The 16,610-nt window shown below is 34.7% G+C and overlaps 2 protein-coding genes and 1 long non-coding RNA gene across 3 annotated transcripts; all 3 read right to left on the bottom strand.

Moving 5' to 3' along the window:
- Positions 1-345: 345 nt before the first annotated feature.
- Positions 346-7,427, bottom strand: LOC132549555 (ADP-ribosyl cyclase/cyclic ADP-ribose hydrolase-like). Its single transcript, XM_060213493.1, has 6 exons — positions 7,276-7,427; positions 6,415-6,544; positions 4,499-4,717; positions 4,174-4,253; positions 864-956; positions 346-436 (listed from the first exon to the last, which is right to left on the bottom strand). Exons 1-6 carry the CDS (start codon positions 7,425-7,427, stop codon positions 346-348), a joined length of 765 nt encoding a protein of 254 aa, XP_060069476.1.
- Positions 7,428-10,796: 3,369 nt separating this feature from the next.
- Positions 10,797-13,166, bottom strand: LOC132549534 (uncharacterized). The gene is made up of 3 exons (XR_009554185.1): positions 12,403-13,166; positions 11,755-11,835; positions 10,797-11,310 (listed from the first exon to the last, which is right to left on the bottom strand). It is a non-coding gene; the product is annotated as an uncharacterized LOC132549534 (long non-coding RNA).
- A 421-nt stretch (positions 13,167-13,587) lies between these two features.
- Positions 13,588-16,114, bottom strand: LOC132549533 (uncharacterized). The gene is made up of 4 exons (XM_060213474.1): positions 16,039-16,114; positions 15,489-15,548; positions 14,936-15,010; positions 13,588-14,151 (listed from the first exon to the last, which is right to left on the bottom strand). Exons 1-4 carry the CDS (start codon positions 16,062-16,064, stop codon positions 13,833-13,835), a joined length of 480 nt encoding a protein of 159 aa, XP_060069457.1. The 5' UTR covers positions 16,065-16,114; the 3' UTR covers positions 13,588-13,832.
- Positions 16,115-16,610: the final 496 nt, after the last annotated feature.

Here is a 16,610-nt window from a genome sequence, read left to right as displayed (position 1 = left end):
TACATATATTACGGGGAAAATAAGATAAAGTTTGTTTTTTTATAGTGATTTTTACGTATATTGGGGCTTTAAATTGACAGCATGTTCTTGTTGCTATCCTATTGTAATTGGCGGTTTTCCCAGCTCACGAGTATTAAATTTTACTCATGTTTTTCAACGTGTACATGCATGTAAAGGTTTAAATCCAGTGTTATAGTATTAACGGCATTAACTTTTATTAATATAAAAATGAAGCAAAATTTAATTCACGGAAAAATATTTTTTACATAATGAACAGATCTAGTTGTTTGTTCGTAAATTATGCTGGACAAAGCTAATTGTACATCACACCGAGGCGTTCATCACTTACTGTGGGTTGTCATGGCAACTGTACCCCAGGCCATGATTCTTAACAGCTTGCTGCAGAGCTGGCAGGGTTCCATTTTCACATGTCTCTCTGTATAATAAAAAACAGTAGGTAACGTATAAAAGATGTAACACGTCTTCTCTTTTACTAAGGTTACAGTATGACTTACAAGGCTTGATGTATTTTCGTCCAAAAATCTCATAATTTGAACCCTACATCGAACTCCGTAGTTCTAAAGAATTCAAACATACAATTATGTTTTCGAAAGTTTCTCCGACTATTTTGCAGTCAGTTGCCATTAGATACTGAAAATGGAAAACTCATTTTCGTGGAGAATAAAATTTCGTCGATGAAGCTTACTCTACCGGGCACCTGGATCTTGAATTTTATTTTTCATGAGTTTCCGTGTAAATCTTTCTTTGGTTCATATTTTGCCCAAATTATATTGAATGAGTAGGTTTTTATTATGTTGACATACTCGTATTTTTTTTCGTGCATTTCTAAGCACAAACATTACCTGTAAGGTTGGTTGATGTCATGCACTACATAAATTTTCACCATTTTAACTGCATCAGAAGACAGTGCAGGAAGCTCAAACTTGGCGAAGTAACTGCGGAGATTAAAATGTTGTATCAAACAGTTACAGGTGAGAATGATGCTGTCCTTTCTATAATACTTTACAAGTCAGGCCTTTTCGAAACATTGAATTAAGTAAGTGAATCAATAATTGGATCTCTAATTATTGTAGTCAATATTGATCCTGTTTGCAAGCCTCTGTCAGCTATATCTGGCCTTCTGCCACTGGCTAACACTACAGTCCTTGACGTAATTTCTGTAAGCCAATATTGAAAACACGAATTAATAAGGTGTTTTCTGAATGCCAACATATTTTTTTCCAAACAACGAGAAGGTGTTGTTTTTCAATAAACAATGGCAGGTCAATTCTATACCGATTTATATAAGCTGTCTTTCTTCATCTGGAATTTTACCCGAACTTTACCTGTGTTTCACACCATACATGTCTTTATATTTGATGAATGATAATTTCGAAAACAGTGAAATTTTGTTATTTAATGAAATAGATGTATGGACTGTCAATACAAGAACGTTTATTATTAAATTCAGAACGAAATCATGTATAAAAAAAATAAATCATTATATTTGATAATTTAGCACTATACAACACAAAGAAAGACTTTAAAGTGAAATTACATTTTTGTCTGGAATATGGAGACAAAAGTAATTGGAACAAAGAATAAAACACCTTGTAGTAATAACCAAAAAAGGATGAATTCTATTATCTCATAATGATTTACAATTTGGAAGTAACTTTTAGGTTTTAATAATGGTATTCAAAGTACACGGGTTATAGTGAACATGGCACAAGCAAAATAGTTAAATAACAAGAATGATGAATTATTCTTATATCGTTAGAGAGGTAAACTGATCCATTGGGACTGACACTACATTTAAGGAAATCTTAGTCTTTTGTCTTCAGTTGTTGATGGCTGAATATACCTTATAACATATGTTCCAAAAGGGTAAGCGTCTTCTGCTTCGTCGACGCCATTCGCCGTCTAAATATTGATAAATCCCTGTAAGTAATGTTTAGTTTCCAGGTGTAAACTGGAGAATGTTTACACGTTAACTCGTTATTATACGTAGTTAGATATACAGTTACATGTATTTGATCATTCATATCACAGAATCTCAGAAATCTGAGGTCAGTTTGCATGTACCACAATGTGTTAATTGTGTATGTTTGTTGGCAGCTTGGATTTCCGTCTGGAATCGAACAACCGGTTGCCTGTGGACATCTTGATTTTTAATTACCAGCCTGTATCAAACTCCGCAGCATCCGTTTGGTCGATTGAACCCAGGAGCAAAACATTTTTCTCACAATAATACATAACAATTATTGATATTCCTTCAAAGAATACGGTGTGCTGCGATATTTACACAAGTCATCATCGCTTTCTCGAGACATAACCTTGCACAGAAGACATCACATATACCTCGTACAAACTCCGTTAACTCGAAGCTTTCGGGATTTTCCCCGTTATATCGAGGTAACTCTTAATCCATGACTATGATAACCAAGGAATGACAAAACAAAACAGTTATACTGGATTTCCGGATCAAGATTTAACCGTGATACAACGAACCAACGAAATTGCATATTTTTGAACAGTTACACAGTATCTGCATATTCGAATAAAGCGAGTTCGGTTCGAATTAAGCGAGTTCGATATGAGATTATGTATAAAATTTGGTCTGAAAATCAATTATATAAACTTTCATAAGGAGTTGTGTATTTTCATTCCTGTGTCAATTTCATACTGCTTGACTAACTAAATAGTCATTTCATCAATAGAAAAAAGATCGATGACTTTCCGACTTTACATGCTACGCGTAATACAATTCGTATTTATACATCTCGACCTAAACATACTTTCCTGGTAATCGTCCATATTGTCATGGATTACAAACCCGATAACTAGCGATATCTGGTTACATCAAAAACGTATTGTATTCTCAGACGATATGAAGTTTTAACAATGTATAAAATTTAGGAAGGGATTTCCAGTAGATTATCACAACGATACGTACAAAACAAATCACCCGCCTTGCCATCATTACTACATTGTAAAGAAAATTGTCGGTTTGACTTCAGTAGTCTACCAAGTTGCGAATGTCGCAACGTTTTGCTACAGACTGTCCTTTAACACTACTTACACAATAGCGTACCTAACCTAGTATGATAAAAGTGGTGATCATCATTTATTTTTATATTTCTTGCACAATTTTACGATATTCTGAAAATTTCAGCTATTTTGTTTATGATTGCGCCAATCAATGGCTTTATTGTGTTTTAAATTCGTTTATATTTAAGAATGAAATGAGCCAACTTTGGCCCCGGCAGATATACAACACTACCAGAAATCTTTCTTCTGCTTTCATGTTGTAAGAGCCCCGGCATAAAAAAATCATAAATCTCACTTCCAAATGTCACCGTAGTTACGAAATATTGTTCTCGTTGCCATCCATATAGCAACTCATTTTTGTATGATGGTCCATGCGTTGTTTAAAACATTATTTGCAATCACAAAATGTTAGATTTTTACCAGGTTTTACATTTATTTTCTTTCAATTTTTTTATGGTTTTAAATGTAGTTATTTTGCCAAAATCGTGTTAGCATGTAAACGCCTGATAATATTACTGGTTCGATTTCAAATTATCCAACTTGACATTGGTCACATTCGAGGTCATAATGGAACATTGAACACAAGTAAAATAAAAAAAAATCAATTAGGACCCCCATTGTTTTCTCCTATCCTATGAAGTCGTGCGTATTTGATGCTCGTTCGTTTGTCCGGTGGTTCTGTTGTTGTTAACCTTGTTCTTAATTTGGGAACGTGACATTACTCACCTGGATTGTGGGATGTCGCCGATGAAGCAAACGACGCTTTCCCTTTCCGGACCACCTGTTCGTATTTTCTCCTTTTACTATTCGGGGAGTCTTCATGTAAATCATTTGCTCATATTTTGCGTCAGTTTCATCGAATTTGAGTATGAATCAAGATTCCGATATTTTTTTTCTACCTTATGTGTCACTCTGTTTTATTGATTAACAGCACGCTATTAAATATGGTCCGGTCTTTTAAGATACATCGTAGTAACTTTTGACCATTTACAGAGAACTCTGTTATAAGGTAAAGTATGTATAAAAAAAAACATGAAAAGGAATGGCGTCAAAAATCTGTATTCTATATCCAGTTTCTATACAGAAATCCAATATGTAATATTAAATGTTGTAGTGGCTTACCTGTCAGTACTGTAGGCTGGTCTGGTTTGATTTGACCCGTCTAGTAAGAGAGTTACCGTTCCTTTTGCTTGGGACGCAAACTACATATGTTTAAAAAGGGTTATGTTAAATGATTCTGTGCATTCTACATTTTTTGAAAATAGCCAGTGTAAACAAGGGTTCGGTTGAACAAAACTCAGTGATATGTATCATTCAAGGCAAATCGGGCATGTTTCAAATTACATTTCCTTATCGATTTTATTACAAACTTCACAGTATTCGTCCATTCAGATCTTGAAATTGTTATCTAACAACTTATAGGTCGTATTTGTATTGTGTGGTTTACCTGTGACGACGCCTTTCCCCAAAATGCAGTACTGGCAGTAACCGGACATTCGTTATAGGATGGACAATTCTTATAGTTTACACCAGGTGGCACTGTCTGTCCACACCATGTCAAGCCGTTCATCATGTAACCTAACAATGTGTCTTCCAGTGTGATAAAACGTTTTCCCGCATCTGCATATTCATGCGCAACACGATACGTGCCTGACCAAAACAATGCCTTTGATAAAAAGTAAACAAAACAAACAAAATAAAACAAAAACAAACAAAAAAATTTAAAAAATCATGTGTTCAGGTTGATAAATAGTAGATTATTGGTTGTCTACCTTGCAATAGAACGTCTTTTTACTAAGGCGTAAGTAACCGTAAACAAGAGGTTGATAGGGCCTGTATCGCTCAGCTAGATTTGTGTTTGGCGGCAGCTTCATTCAAACCGAAAGAAACGAAATTCTAAATTTCTATACACACAACAAACAATATATCTTTTGCCCGTTTTGGTCCCACCCCTCTGTCAAGGGGTCAGCCAAATATTTCACGCTTTATACCAAACTGGTACAGAATCCTACCATTTCTAAAAAGAATTTCCTCTCGAATGGGTACTGTCCCTCCCATTCCAGATGGCCTGGATCCACCATTTATACAAAACTGATTTCAATTTACCCAGGAATACGTCAGACCTAATGTAAACAAAATCATTCTTACAAATGACGTAGGATAAACATGTTCTGCTTCTCTTATTGGGCCCCAACCCAGTGGTCGAGTCCTGCCGTTCATAGGAAAATTATGCCCTTTCGTCCAAGAATGCTTCAGACCAAATTTGGGTAAAATCGAATCATTCCTACATGAGAATAGGATTTTAGAGAATTTTCTCTTTTTTCCCAGTTGGACCCCACCTCTCTGGCACCAGGTAACCGAGACTAACCGTTTATACAAAACTGAGTACCCTTCACTTGAGAATGCTTTAGACAAAGATGTTGTAAATATCATTCCTACGAGAGAAGTAGGATGTTGAAGAATTTGCTCTTTTCCCCTATTCCATTGCCCTCCCTGCTGTAAAGCATAGTAAACATGGCCGGTCACACACATGTAGTTAAAGCCACGTGTGATTGTTAGCGAGGAATTCTGATTATCGAAGGAAACCAGATTTTTTTATGGAACACTAAGTCCCCGGTTGCAACAAAATTCAGGAGTAGGACATTAAAAGTGTACCGTGTAAGTCATGTGCTAGTCGCATGTACAGTATGCAAAACACCTGTGTCTTCATTGTATTAATTATACACGGTCAAGGTCACATGGTAAAAAAAGTTAGTACCACCCGAAAGGTCTTGTCACAAAGAACACACATACCAAATATGAAAACCTTGCCTCTTATGGTGCAATCGTTCTGGTCAATGCTAAAAACTATTCAAAGGTAGACCACGGGTTACATTCAAGGTCACATGGTCAAAACTTCCGGTACCAGCGGAAAGGTCTTGTTACAGGGAACGCGCATGCCAAATATGAAAACCCTACCTCTTACGGTGCAATAGTTATAAAAAGGTTGAAGTTGACAATAGACAAACAGACAGCACAAAACAATACTCCCAATCTGTCAGCTATCATATCTATAGCATCAGCATCACATATAATTTGTTATGTATAATTTACACTGGTCTGTAAGATACCGAATCATGTCATGTTTTACCGAATAAGGGAAAATAACTCCATTCCGGAATATAGTTGTTTTTGTTATTAGTTTTTACACAAATCCTGATAAGTTGACCGGGACATGTTTTTAAAATTATAATCATTGTTTAAGCTAAAATAAAATGGCGACTAGTGTACTTTGATGGTTATAACATGGATATAATTTTATATCTTACGTACGCTACATATCTATCAAAGACCCCCCCCCCCCCCACCCCCACACACACTTACCTTATCTTCTGGAACAGAAGACAATGTCGTTTCTACGAATTTACTGTAGTCCTGGGACGTCAATTTACACGGATCCTTTCCCACAAAAGACGCCTCAAATTGCACCCAAGTTGAGTTACAATCCAGCACGCTATGATAAACAAAGATGTTTAACATTAGACTCAAGGTAAGAGTTCCTTTTGAACCCCCACCCAAAGTGGCTACCAATGGGTTATTATACCTGGTAAATATAATACAAGTGTCTGAAAGGGTTGTTTTTAAGATCATGCCCCAATTTTTCTTGGTACCCCTTAAAACAAACCCTTTTAGATACTTATTATGGCCTACTGGTAGTCATTTTGGGTGGGGGGTTCAAAAGGAACTCTTTCCAGACTCAATAGGGATCCTGGTGTACACAATCAAATCATCTTAATACTGCTTCTGTCTCGAAAAAAAATTATAACGTGAATGAAATATGTATTCGAAAGCCTATTTTTGTTACTGTTACCAAATTTAGAACAAATGTGCATTACGTATATAGAAACAGGTAATATTATTCCGCTATGTCCACAAGCGAACGTTATATTGCATGTGGGGTTCTAATCTTAAACATGAAAACAATTGCACACGTAAACAGATTATCGTTGACATGACTGTACCGTCACCAGCCGGTTCTCTGATGATTAAATGATATTTCGACAATAACAACAGATTGCGGAATTTTCGTTAAAATTTAATAACCTCGTTTTCAATAAAAACCGCGAAAGTTGAACCTTAAGAAGTTGCAGTCGAACAATACCTGCAAAAGTTAGAAACAAAACGAAAGTTTCGACATGTTTTGTTATGACATGTATAAAGAGACATTAACGTATATCAACAAACGTTTGAGGATACGGCTGGAGGAGCTCTTGGTAAGCCCGACACCGTCCGAGGAAGATGTCTTTTATTCCGGGTGTTGTCCCTGACGTAGTGACAATGGTTAGTATGCAGACCACGAACATCAGACAGACAAATATCCATGCAGTATACTCCATATTTTCCCCTATAATAGTCCCTACCTCCTGCCAAGGTTATCACAGGTATTTGTGTGATACCTTAAGAGGTATGAGGCAGACATGACTAAAGGTTATTCCTTTATCTCCTCGGTAGTCTGCTGTACCACAGGGTCAAGTTTCTGGTTCATTTATATTTTGGCCTAGTTTAGAGACCTAGTCCCACTTCGCTATAGATGTATTTCATATTTTATTGACTGGAAATGTTGTTGTTTACTAATAGATAATATATAAATAAAGACTTGTATAAAGTTTCGAATTTGAAATTGAAAGGGTACCGGAGATATCGGTGCCAGAATTAGTCTCATTAATCAACACCAGGATATGAATGTTGATGAGGAAGTCACGTGATATGTTCAGACGCTAAAACAAAAATTGAGGAAAAGGTGAGTAGTACGTTCATGTGTCATCACTTGTAAAAAGATGTTACCGATAAATACAATCAATACTATATATATCCTGTATGGAAATCATCTAACGTATCTGTTGATCACATCTTTCAATGCTTAGATATGACACAAAAACGTGTAGATTACGAGAAAAACTACGATTAATTGCAAAGAGGCCCTTAAATGGGGGCTAGGACACGGTCGAACATTCTCACTTAGCCAACATTCTGAAATTTACCTGTGCTACCTGGCCAACATGTCAAATTTTACACCCGAGTGATTTTCAGCTATAGTCTGTTCCTACTTTCCTTGACAGAATATATAAAAATGACAAGTTGAATATGATTTATAAAATAAAAATTTAACTCAATTCATGTATAAAATCATATTTAAGTCTTAAATGTTTGCTGCAATTACTTAATATATATGTACTAAAATCTACATGCATTATTTAATATGTTCTAAAATCTTAATCTCAAGAGTTTAAATTGTGATATCAATAAGAAATGTATTTACAAGTGTTTAATCAATATTTTTTTTTCAAAATGACAGATTTAGAACTGAAAGCGCAAAAACAAAATCTATTCCGTGCTAGCAGTAATTCTAAAATATATAATATCCTATTAGATGTTGTTGTGTCTTCTGTTAATCACTTACATAATTGATAGCATTGTTAAATATAATTAGATATTGTTAACATTAAGTGCTTAAATGTTGTTTTATCATTTGATAGTTCCAGTTCGTGAAATAATAGTAATTGTGTACCTAAATGTTTACCTAATATACTAGTGTTGTTGTAACTCATATTAATTAAAACATGGACGTGATGACAGAAGACAACAAAACTTGGATGGGTGTTACCAATTCTTCTTGGCTTGGTTGGGTTGGGATTAAAATAAAACATATCAAAGGTCTTGCGCTAATTTTCATATTTTCAAATCGTTCATATTCAATGATGGCTAATGCACAGGTTAACATCAACTTCATAGAAAATGGAGGGGTGGATACTATCTTCTTCATGTAGGCTACAAGTTTTCTGTGTGACTAGTGTTCATATATTAAACAGAAACAGTTACAAAATTACTCAATATCTAAATACCAGTTTTATCATATTGAACTCTTTATATTCATAAGCATTTAATGTGACTTTTTTTTGGGTGAACAGTATAGTAAATCAAGGTAAGACAGAAGTGAGAACAATATGTGAAAAAGGTGTGGACTTTATAGGTTGGGAAAGTGAGAATGCTGAAATCTAAAAGTTGGGAAAGTGAGACTAAATCGTATCACCTGGCCAACAAAATACCTTACCTATATACCCCAAAATTAAAAATGTTGGCTAAGTGAGAAGACACCCTAAAGCGATTATTCGACGATAAGAGTATTTATGAATATGATTTTAGAGTGGGTAGAGCAGGTCAGTTGTTAGGTGATTTCTCTAAATTCCTTTTCCAATAACATATACACCTGAATGACCCTACCTGTCGAAAGGACGTACAATAATAATCCAATATTATAAACTACTGTCTTTACTATTCATGAAACCTGTGGACATAAGACAAGTTAAGTGACAGATTTAAGTCAAAATTGGTACTGGTGTAATCTTAATCAGTATACTGATGCATTAACCGATTTTTTTTTTCATTCACAGGACTTCAACGCGCGAATACTGGATAATGTGGTGTTGCGCTTCACCCAGCTGTACAGGCAGGATGTGTTAGCCATTGATGCTGACCGGGATGTAAATAACTACAGGTAGTACATCCTGCTGATAAATGGACACCTTGGAGCAGGAGCCAGAAAGGTGATACCAAGATGTTGTATGTGGGCAATTCGGGACAAGTATCCTGATCAGTATGGCCAATATGTTGACTTTATCCCATCAAGGATACAGTGAAGTTCATATGGACTAATTTCGCCTTCATGAGTGTTTACAATGACAGGGATTTATCTAGCTGTTTTGTTTTCCTGCCCTTTTATGTATAAAGGGGAAATTAAGAGCGGAAGGCTTGAGTTGAGGCGTGAACCTGCTAGGGGGGGGGGTCCAACCCCACAGAAAATCTTTGATATAAATTTGGCAAAATCCTGCATTCTGAGAGTCATTTCTACACTTTATCAAGGCAAAAAACCTCAATCGGACAAAAATAGGAATTTACGAATGATTTTTTTTATATTCTTAGTTTAATGGAAGTGATTTTCGATCTCAATGCGACATTATCAACATCATCAAATTTTCATTCCGATGAGAAAACATGTCTAAAGAGAATGAATAAATGTAAATTAAATTCAAAAGTTTACACTTTTTAAAAAGGGGAAAAGTACCCTTTACCAGTTGTATGAGTTGGAATAACTTGTTTCTGCAAAATCATATTTGTCGTAAAATATAGTTTCGACATGTGTCTTCTTTGTATATATGATTGTAAAGTGAGTAGTCATTGGTTACATGTAATCAAACTCCTGACATTTTCCACAATTTTTCATTCATATGAGAAAACATGCCTAAAGAGAATGAATAAATGTAAATAAAATTCAGAAGTATTTGATTTCTTTATAAATATGACAAGATAATTTGAAGAATTACAGTCCCCCACCGAACATACTTTGATGGAGGTCAAAGGTGGAAGTCAAGGTCACAGTGACAAACTTTTGGTATGCGACATAACTGTCTCACCATGGTGCACCCATATGCCAATTTTGAAGTTTCAGTATAATGACCGTAGTTTAATTTGCTACATGTTAATGATCAGTAACTCAGTTATATCATTATTTTTAATAAATTTTTATTCTTGCACATAGAACCACTTACTCATTCACACTTTGAATCTACTTTTATTCCTAGTCATTATCGTCATACCACCATCAGCCCATCACCCCACTGTCACCAAACATCATCATCATCAATCATCATATTCATCATTAATATCAACTAAAATCATGCATAATCATCATCATTACCATTGTCACAATATTTTCATTAACAACAGCACATCAGCAACCACCATCATTACAGTGTAGCATCATCATGATCATTATCAACAACCATCACATATCATCGGAAAATCAGTGTTCACAACATATCAGTCGTCAGCAACCTCATCATCACATGTTATTGTCCCCATTATCATCATTAGCAAACAAATCATCTTCATCAAAAACACATCATCATCATTAAAGTGAATGCTAGAGTCAATGTCACCATCTAAAGAAATCAGTTATGATATCCAGTTCAACTTGTTAAGTGAAATTGCTTTGAAGCTACCAGCTCTCTTGTTGGTGGAGGTTCAGTTGAGGCAAGACGAGCTGACAAGCGCCTTGGGTCAGTTGCTGCGAGAACAATTTTGCCCTTCATCCCTACCCTGTCTTCAATTCTTCTTATGAAAATGTTGGATAGGAGATCCTTGATATAATGGTAGGTTTTCTTCTCTTTTACTTCTACAGCATTCCATCTTTCCAATTTCTTACTGTATGTTCTATGGTATCTGGAATACAAAATACAACTAGAATTGTAAGCCAATAGCTAACTAATACCCCCACCCAGCTCCAAGTTATTTGCAAAATTTTGTTGTGACCAGGTTACCATGGCAACCAATTTCTTTGGGAAAAAACATTGCACTCATATAAACACATGATCCCCAACAGAAGTATGAAGTTTCACTGAAACTGGTATAAAAACTTGAGGGTACAAAATTTATACTGGTAACTATTTATAGGTTTTCCAGTTTGCAGGCTAGACTACAGACAATTGATTCCCACAAATGGGCTTTTAGCAACCATAATTTATATATTGCTAACATACATTCTACAGCAATCGACAACTAGATTCAGAGTAACTTGGTTACCAATTTTACAAAAGGCGTTTTAGATTTCATTTGCTTTTTTCTACCACAAAATCTTATTCGTTTTCATATAAATACATAGCATACCTTACTGAGCCATCTTTGTTATGAAGGACAGGCCGAACGATGTGGGCATAGTAGTCAACTGCTGCCAAGAGATTCCTTGCTCTGTATACAGAAGATATGTATGCAAATCTCTTGGCAGCAAACAAAATATTCTGTATCCATGTATACATGAAACTATCTCTCAAGCAAATAATCTTAGAAAGATACACCAGTCCCATGGGTCTTAATAATCATATGCCAAAAACATTTGGCCAGTCTGACCTCGAAAGTAGGCAAGTCATTCATTTGAGTAAACTTGGCTGTGCTTTATCCCAGCATGCTACACGCACTATATCAATACATGTATTCGAGGCCTTCTGGTTATAGGAAAGAAGTTGTCTAAAGATTTTGTTTGAATTTTTGACCCATGACCTTGAAAGAATGTCAAGGTTTTTCAATTGAACAAAGTTGGCATTTTTTTTATCTCAGCATGATATAGTACTAGTATAGCTGCATTTGAAAAAATGAACTAAGATACATGTATTACATGGAAACTCTTTTCCATTTACAATCACAAAGCGTACCACATCATGCATTATGTTATCATGAACATGTACAAAACATGTCACCTAAAATGACTCAAAAAATATTTTATTATTATAAAGCTGACTATAAGCCATCAATCCTTACTCATAGCTGCTCCAATTTGGAGATGTGCATCTGTGACCACATCTGACACATTGATATTTTTGTTCTGCAGTTCCTTCATCCCCTTCAAAAACCCTGCCTTTTCCATATTGGTGCTCTTCCTCAATGTTTTTCTCTTGTCTAGAGTGGTTACAGATACAATTTTCTTGGAGTTGTTATCCATAAAGGTGTATGTACAGTATTGTACACAGTGACCTGGCGAATCCATTCGACCATCTCCTAAAAGAGGTAAAAGGTTAACATATTGAAATATTAAAATATTAAAATATGTCTTTGTTAAAACATAATACATCTGCCTCTGTACAAATTTATATCTGTGTGTGTATAGTTCTGATGAAATCACTTTATATAACTGCTAATTGACACAGCTAAATTTATTTTTAAATGAAAAAGAAATACATTTGCAAACAAATATTACCTCATAAATAACTACACATTAAAAGTGTACTGGGCCTATTGCTTTTTCTGCTCCTGTTGACCTCTCTGATCTTAATCAAACTTGGCAGCCGTTCACCCAGCATGCAACAAGACTCATATCAGTATCCTCAATCCATTAGTTAGTTTATATAAGAAACTTTTTGAATTAAAAAAAGACCCAGGATGGAACAACGTACACCAAACCAATGCAGTAACTTACTTGCACTTTGAACAGGTGAATTTAAATTACTCATTGAAAGAAAAAATATCTGAAACTATTAATTCAATATCTTCTAACTGCTCTAAAACACCTTCCTGATGGCTAGACCAATAATCTTCTATTTATGGTACAAGATAGGTTGTCTGTATCCTGTTGAAACTGGATTTGGAAGGGAAATGTAACTTTATGAATAACTGCATTTTTTGAAGTTATTTCCTGATAACAGAAAGGCGGAGGTGATCAGCAAGTCTCCATTATGGAATCTTTCATTTGTATTTAACATTAGAATTTCCACATACCTGAAATTGAATGTTGTTTTCATCATAAGAAATGTACATGAATTACATTGTAATACCAAGTCAAGAATGGCATCTTTCAGGCCCCAATATCTCAAAACTCTTACATACAATCTCATTTTTAAATTTGAAAACAGCCAATCAGAAGTGACGTTATGATGGTGAAGTCATTTTTCATTGGTAGTTTTCACTTTTAAAAATGATAACATATTAAGAAGTTTCAAGGTCCCAGGGCCTGGATAATATTTGATAAATAAAATCTATGATAACTCTGTATTGCTACATGTAAAATTCAACTCTCTTATTTGAAATCAATTATACGTGCGACGGTGCCACAAGTTTCTAACTGAAAATACATACAGTGTATATTGTAATACAATATCTGTTGACAGTCATAATTTCCTGATGTTTGTGTGCATTTCATCAAAATGAATTAATTATAGCTAATAAGAAATCTATATGTCATGTATACTTATCTGTTAAATACACACCCAGGTCAAATACACTGCAGATCCTACTTTATCCAATTTTATTTGTATCCCCAATTTACCTCCTTTCACCACACAGTTTCCATCTACTTTCAAGTTTGCAAGGTGTTTTAGTTGATGGATGAATACCAAGGCACAACTGTCATCCAATAAGGTTCCCACATCATCTGCAGTTGACATTTTGGAGATTCCTGGACCAATGACTTCCTTATCAATAACATCATCACTCTCACTTTCATCGTCATCATCTTCCTCCCCAAATACAATGTCTGCCCCTGCTCTGTCCTCCAGTTCTTCAATTTCTCCCCCTCTGTAAAATGGTTGATGTATAAAATTCACTTGTTACAAATGACAGGAAGACTTTCATGAAAAAATATGCATTTAGGAAAAACTTTGTCATTGACACTAGTGTCAATTGAATGGATTTTTTATATTGAAGGATGTATGCAAACTCAAGTGTTTATCTCTCATGGTGCAAAGGAGATGGCCATGTAAAAAACCGATAGAAAACAAAACTAAATATAACTAAATTATATTACTAAACATAACAACAAGAGGCCCAGAATATATATTCAGGATGTAAAAATAAGGTAACTCTTTATTTTAATTTTGTTATGCACATACTGGTCAATTATGATCATTCTAGACCTTCCAGTATTTTAGAATAAGTTGTTTCTCAGGTTTTAACACATTTGACCCCTTTGACCTTGTCTATAGGTCAAGATCATTTCTTTTGAAAACCTTTGTTAGGCTTCATCCAAGGAACCTTCCAGCCAAATAAAGTAACTCTAGACCTTTCGTTATTTCAGAAGAAGTTTTTTTTAAAGGAAAAGTTGATGGACGCAAGACGACGGAGGGATGGACAGACAAACAATGTTGGCCCTTCGTGCCAGTGGAGATAAAATTAATTTTTTATATTGTGTACTTTGGGATATTTTCAATAGCTCTTAGAGTTACTTTTCATGAATGTGAATTGTACTTGATCTTGAAATGCTTAATCAATACCAAATTAATTTATGGCATGACAGAAATTTATTGATGGGTATTTACATCATAAATAATAATTAAAAGATATGAAATGAATTGTTAATTACCCTAGTGTTATATGTAAAGTGGGGTCATCTTCTTGATTGTCTTCATCCAATTCTTCAGTCACATCAATAGTCAAGCTGAAATACAATGAAAAAAAATAGAAACATATAGACCAGATAACTTTGACGATGTCACAAGGTTGTATAGGTAATTTCTGTGGTTGAGCAGTCTAAGGTACTGGAGTAGTTTGCTCTCATCCAAAAGCTTCGGTCCATGTTGTTTTTTTTTTCCTTTCAAACAGGCTTTGAAAATATAGTGCAACAATAATGTAATATATTCCAGGCCCCGGCATAAAAAATAGAATAACCAAGGACTATGTAGGAAAATAGCCTTTGACTAAACATTTAATCTCTAAATAAAGTAAACTATTATCATGACAAGATCATCAATGTAACTTTGAAAAAAAATATGATCAAGAAAAGATAAAGACATGGTGTGATTCTTTAAAACCTCCTTCACTTTAAATATAACTGATAACTAGTAAATCAACAGTTAAAATGAAGAGAAAAGCTAAGGCTTTGCGTACAATTTAATGCGAGAATACAGTAATCTTACTTGAAAGGATCCATGAAAGATGTTGACATCTGTTTCCTGACAGGTACTCTCTTTCCTCTGCTACAAAATAGACATGCGCAAATGTTAACACATTGATACTCATGGCTTTAAGATTTTACATAATTCTAAACTCAGGTTAAGGTTTTATTTCATTGTTGCTTTACTGCCTATCGATAGCCTAAAAGTCTGAGTAATTAAAGAATGGGTAAGTTTTAGATGTTGGGAGCATTTATTTATTTACTTATTTCTTTATTCTAAGTTTTGTTGTTTTACGTCCTATGGACAGCAAGGGTCATATAAGGTGGAAACCAGAGTACCTGGAGAAAACCAACAACTTGCAGTCAGTACTACCTGGCAACTGCTTCACATAAGCCTCAAACATGTGACCCAGAGGTGAAAGTTATAGCAATTAATGGTAGTATGCCTAAACCATTTGGTCACACAGCCCCCTAAATATTGGAGCAAGCCAGAATATTTTCTTTAAATACATGCAGATCTAGAATGCACAAGTAAGTTTGCTTATATCCATAATGTGATATACTGTACTTACAAGGAAATGCTGGGATGGTCATCCATTTCTTTATAAAAATCAAGTTCTCCGACACCAGATACCTCAGACGACGATGCTTTCACTCTGAAGTCATAAATTACAACGGAAAGTGATTTTGCAGACTGATCAGACTACTGTACATGGTCTGAGAGTGCACATACACGCTGCTTATTATACTTTATAGAATGAATTGTTAGTGTTAAGAATTCTGTTGTTTCTCAGTTGCAAAATTATAAGTTCATTGTTCATGTACGATAAATATTATACAATACAAAATAATTATATATATAATATACTGTTACCAAAGGCTACCCATGAACATTTGTATGCACAAAAGAATTAGATATTGCCAAATCATAAATGAAAATATATCCAAATACATATACTTCACTTTATGCATTAAACTTACTACTTTAATTAGCTTGAGACTATTGTGATGTTAATTAATAGACCTTTTTTTATTCCTGGTCTAACAAAGTCAACAGTAGAAGAATCAACCTTAGGACAAGAAATAATTTTTATTTTATGACAGACTTTATGCACACATGTATATCTACATGTATAAATTTACC

Source organism: Ylistrum balloti, unplaced genomic scaffold, assembly GCF_031769215.1.
Source record: "Ylistrum balloti isolate Yb309-2 unplaced genomic scaffold, AGI_CSIRO_Ybal_v1 Utg370064, whole genome shotgun sequence".
Lineage (NCBI taxonomy): Eukaryota > Metazoa > Mollusca > Bivalvia > Pectinida > Pectinidae > Ylistrum > Ylistrum balloti.
This window is presented reverse-complemented; position numbering and strand designations above follow the sequence as displayed.

Bases quoted from the DNA above. Each gene is read 5' to 3' on its own strand.
- LOC132549555 (XM_060213493.1), bottom strand. From the start codon at position 7,427: ATGGAGTATACTGCATGGATATTTGTCTGTCTGATGTTCGTGGTCTGC. The intron at 6,545-7,275 runs GTTTGTTGATAT...TGTTTATCATAG, and splicing joins CTCCAGCCGTATCCTCAAAC to CGTGCTGGATTGTAACTCAA. The intron at 437-863 runs GTAATGTTTGTG...TTTATTATACAG, and splicing joins GACATCAACCAACCTTACAG to AGAGACATGTGAAAATGGAA.
- LOC132549533 (XM_060213474.1), bottom strand. From the start codon at position 16,064: ATGGATGACCATCCCAGCATTTCCTT. The intron at 15,549-16,038 runs GTAAGTACAGTA...TCTATTTTGTAG, and splicing joins GACCATCCCAGCATTTCCTT to CAGAGGAAAGAGAGTACCTG. The intron at 15,011-15,488 runs GTAAGATTACTG...ATTGTATTTCAG, and splicing joins TCTTTCATGGATCCTTTCAA to CTTGACTATTGATGTGACTG.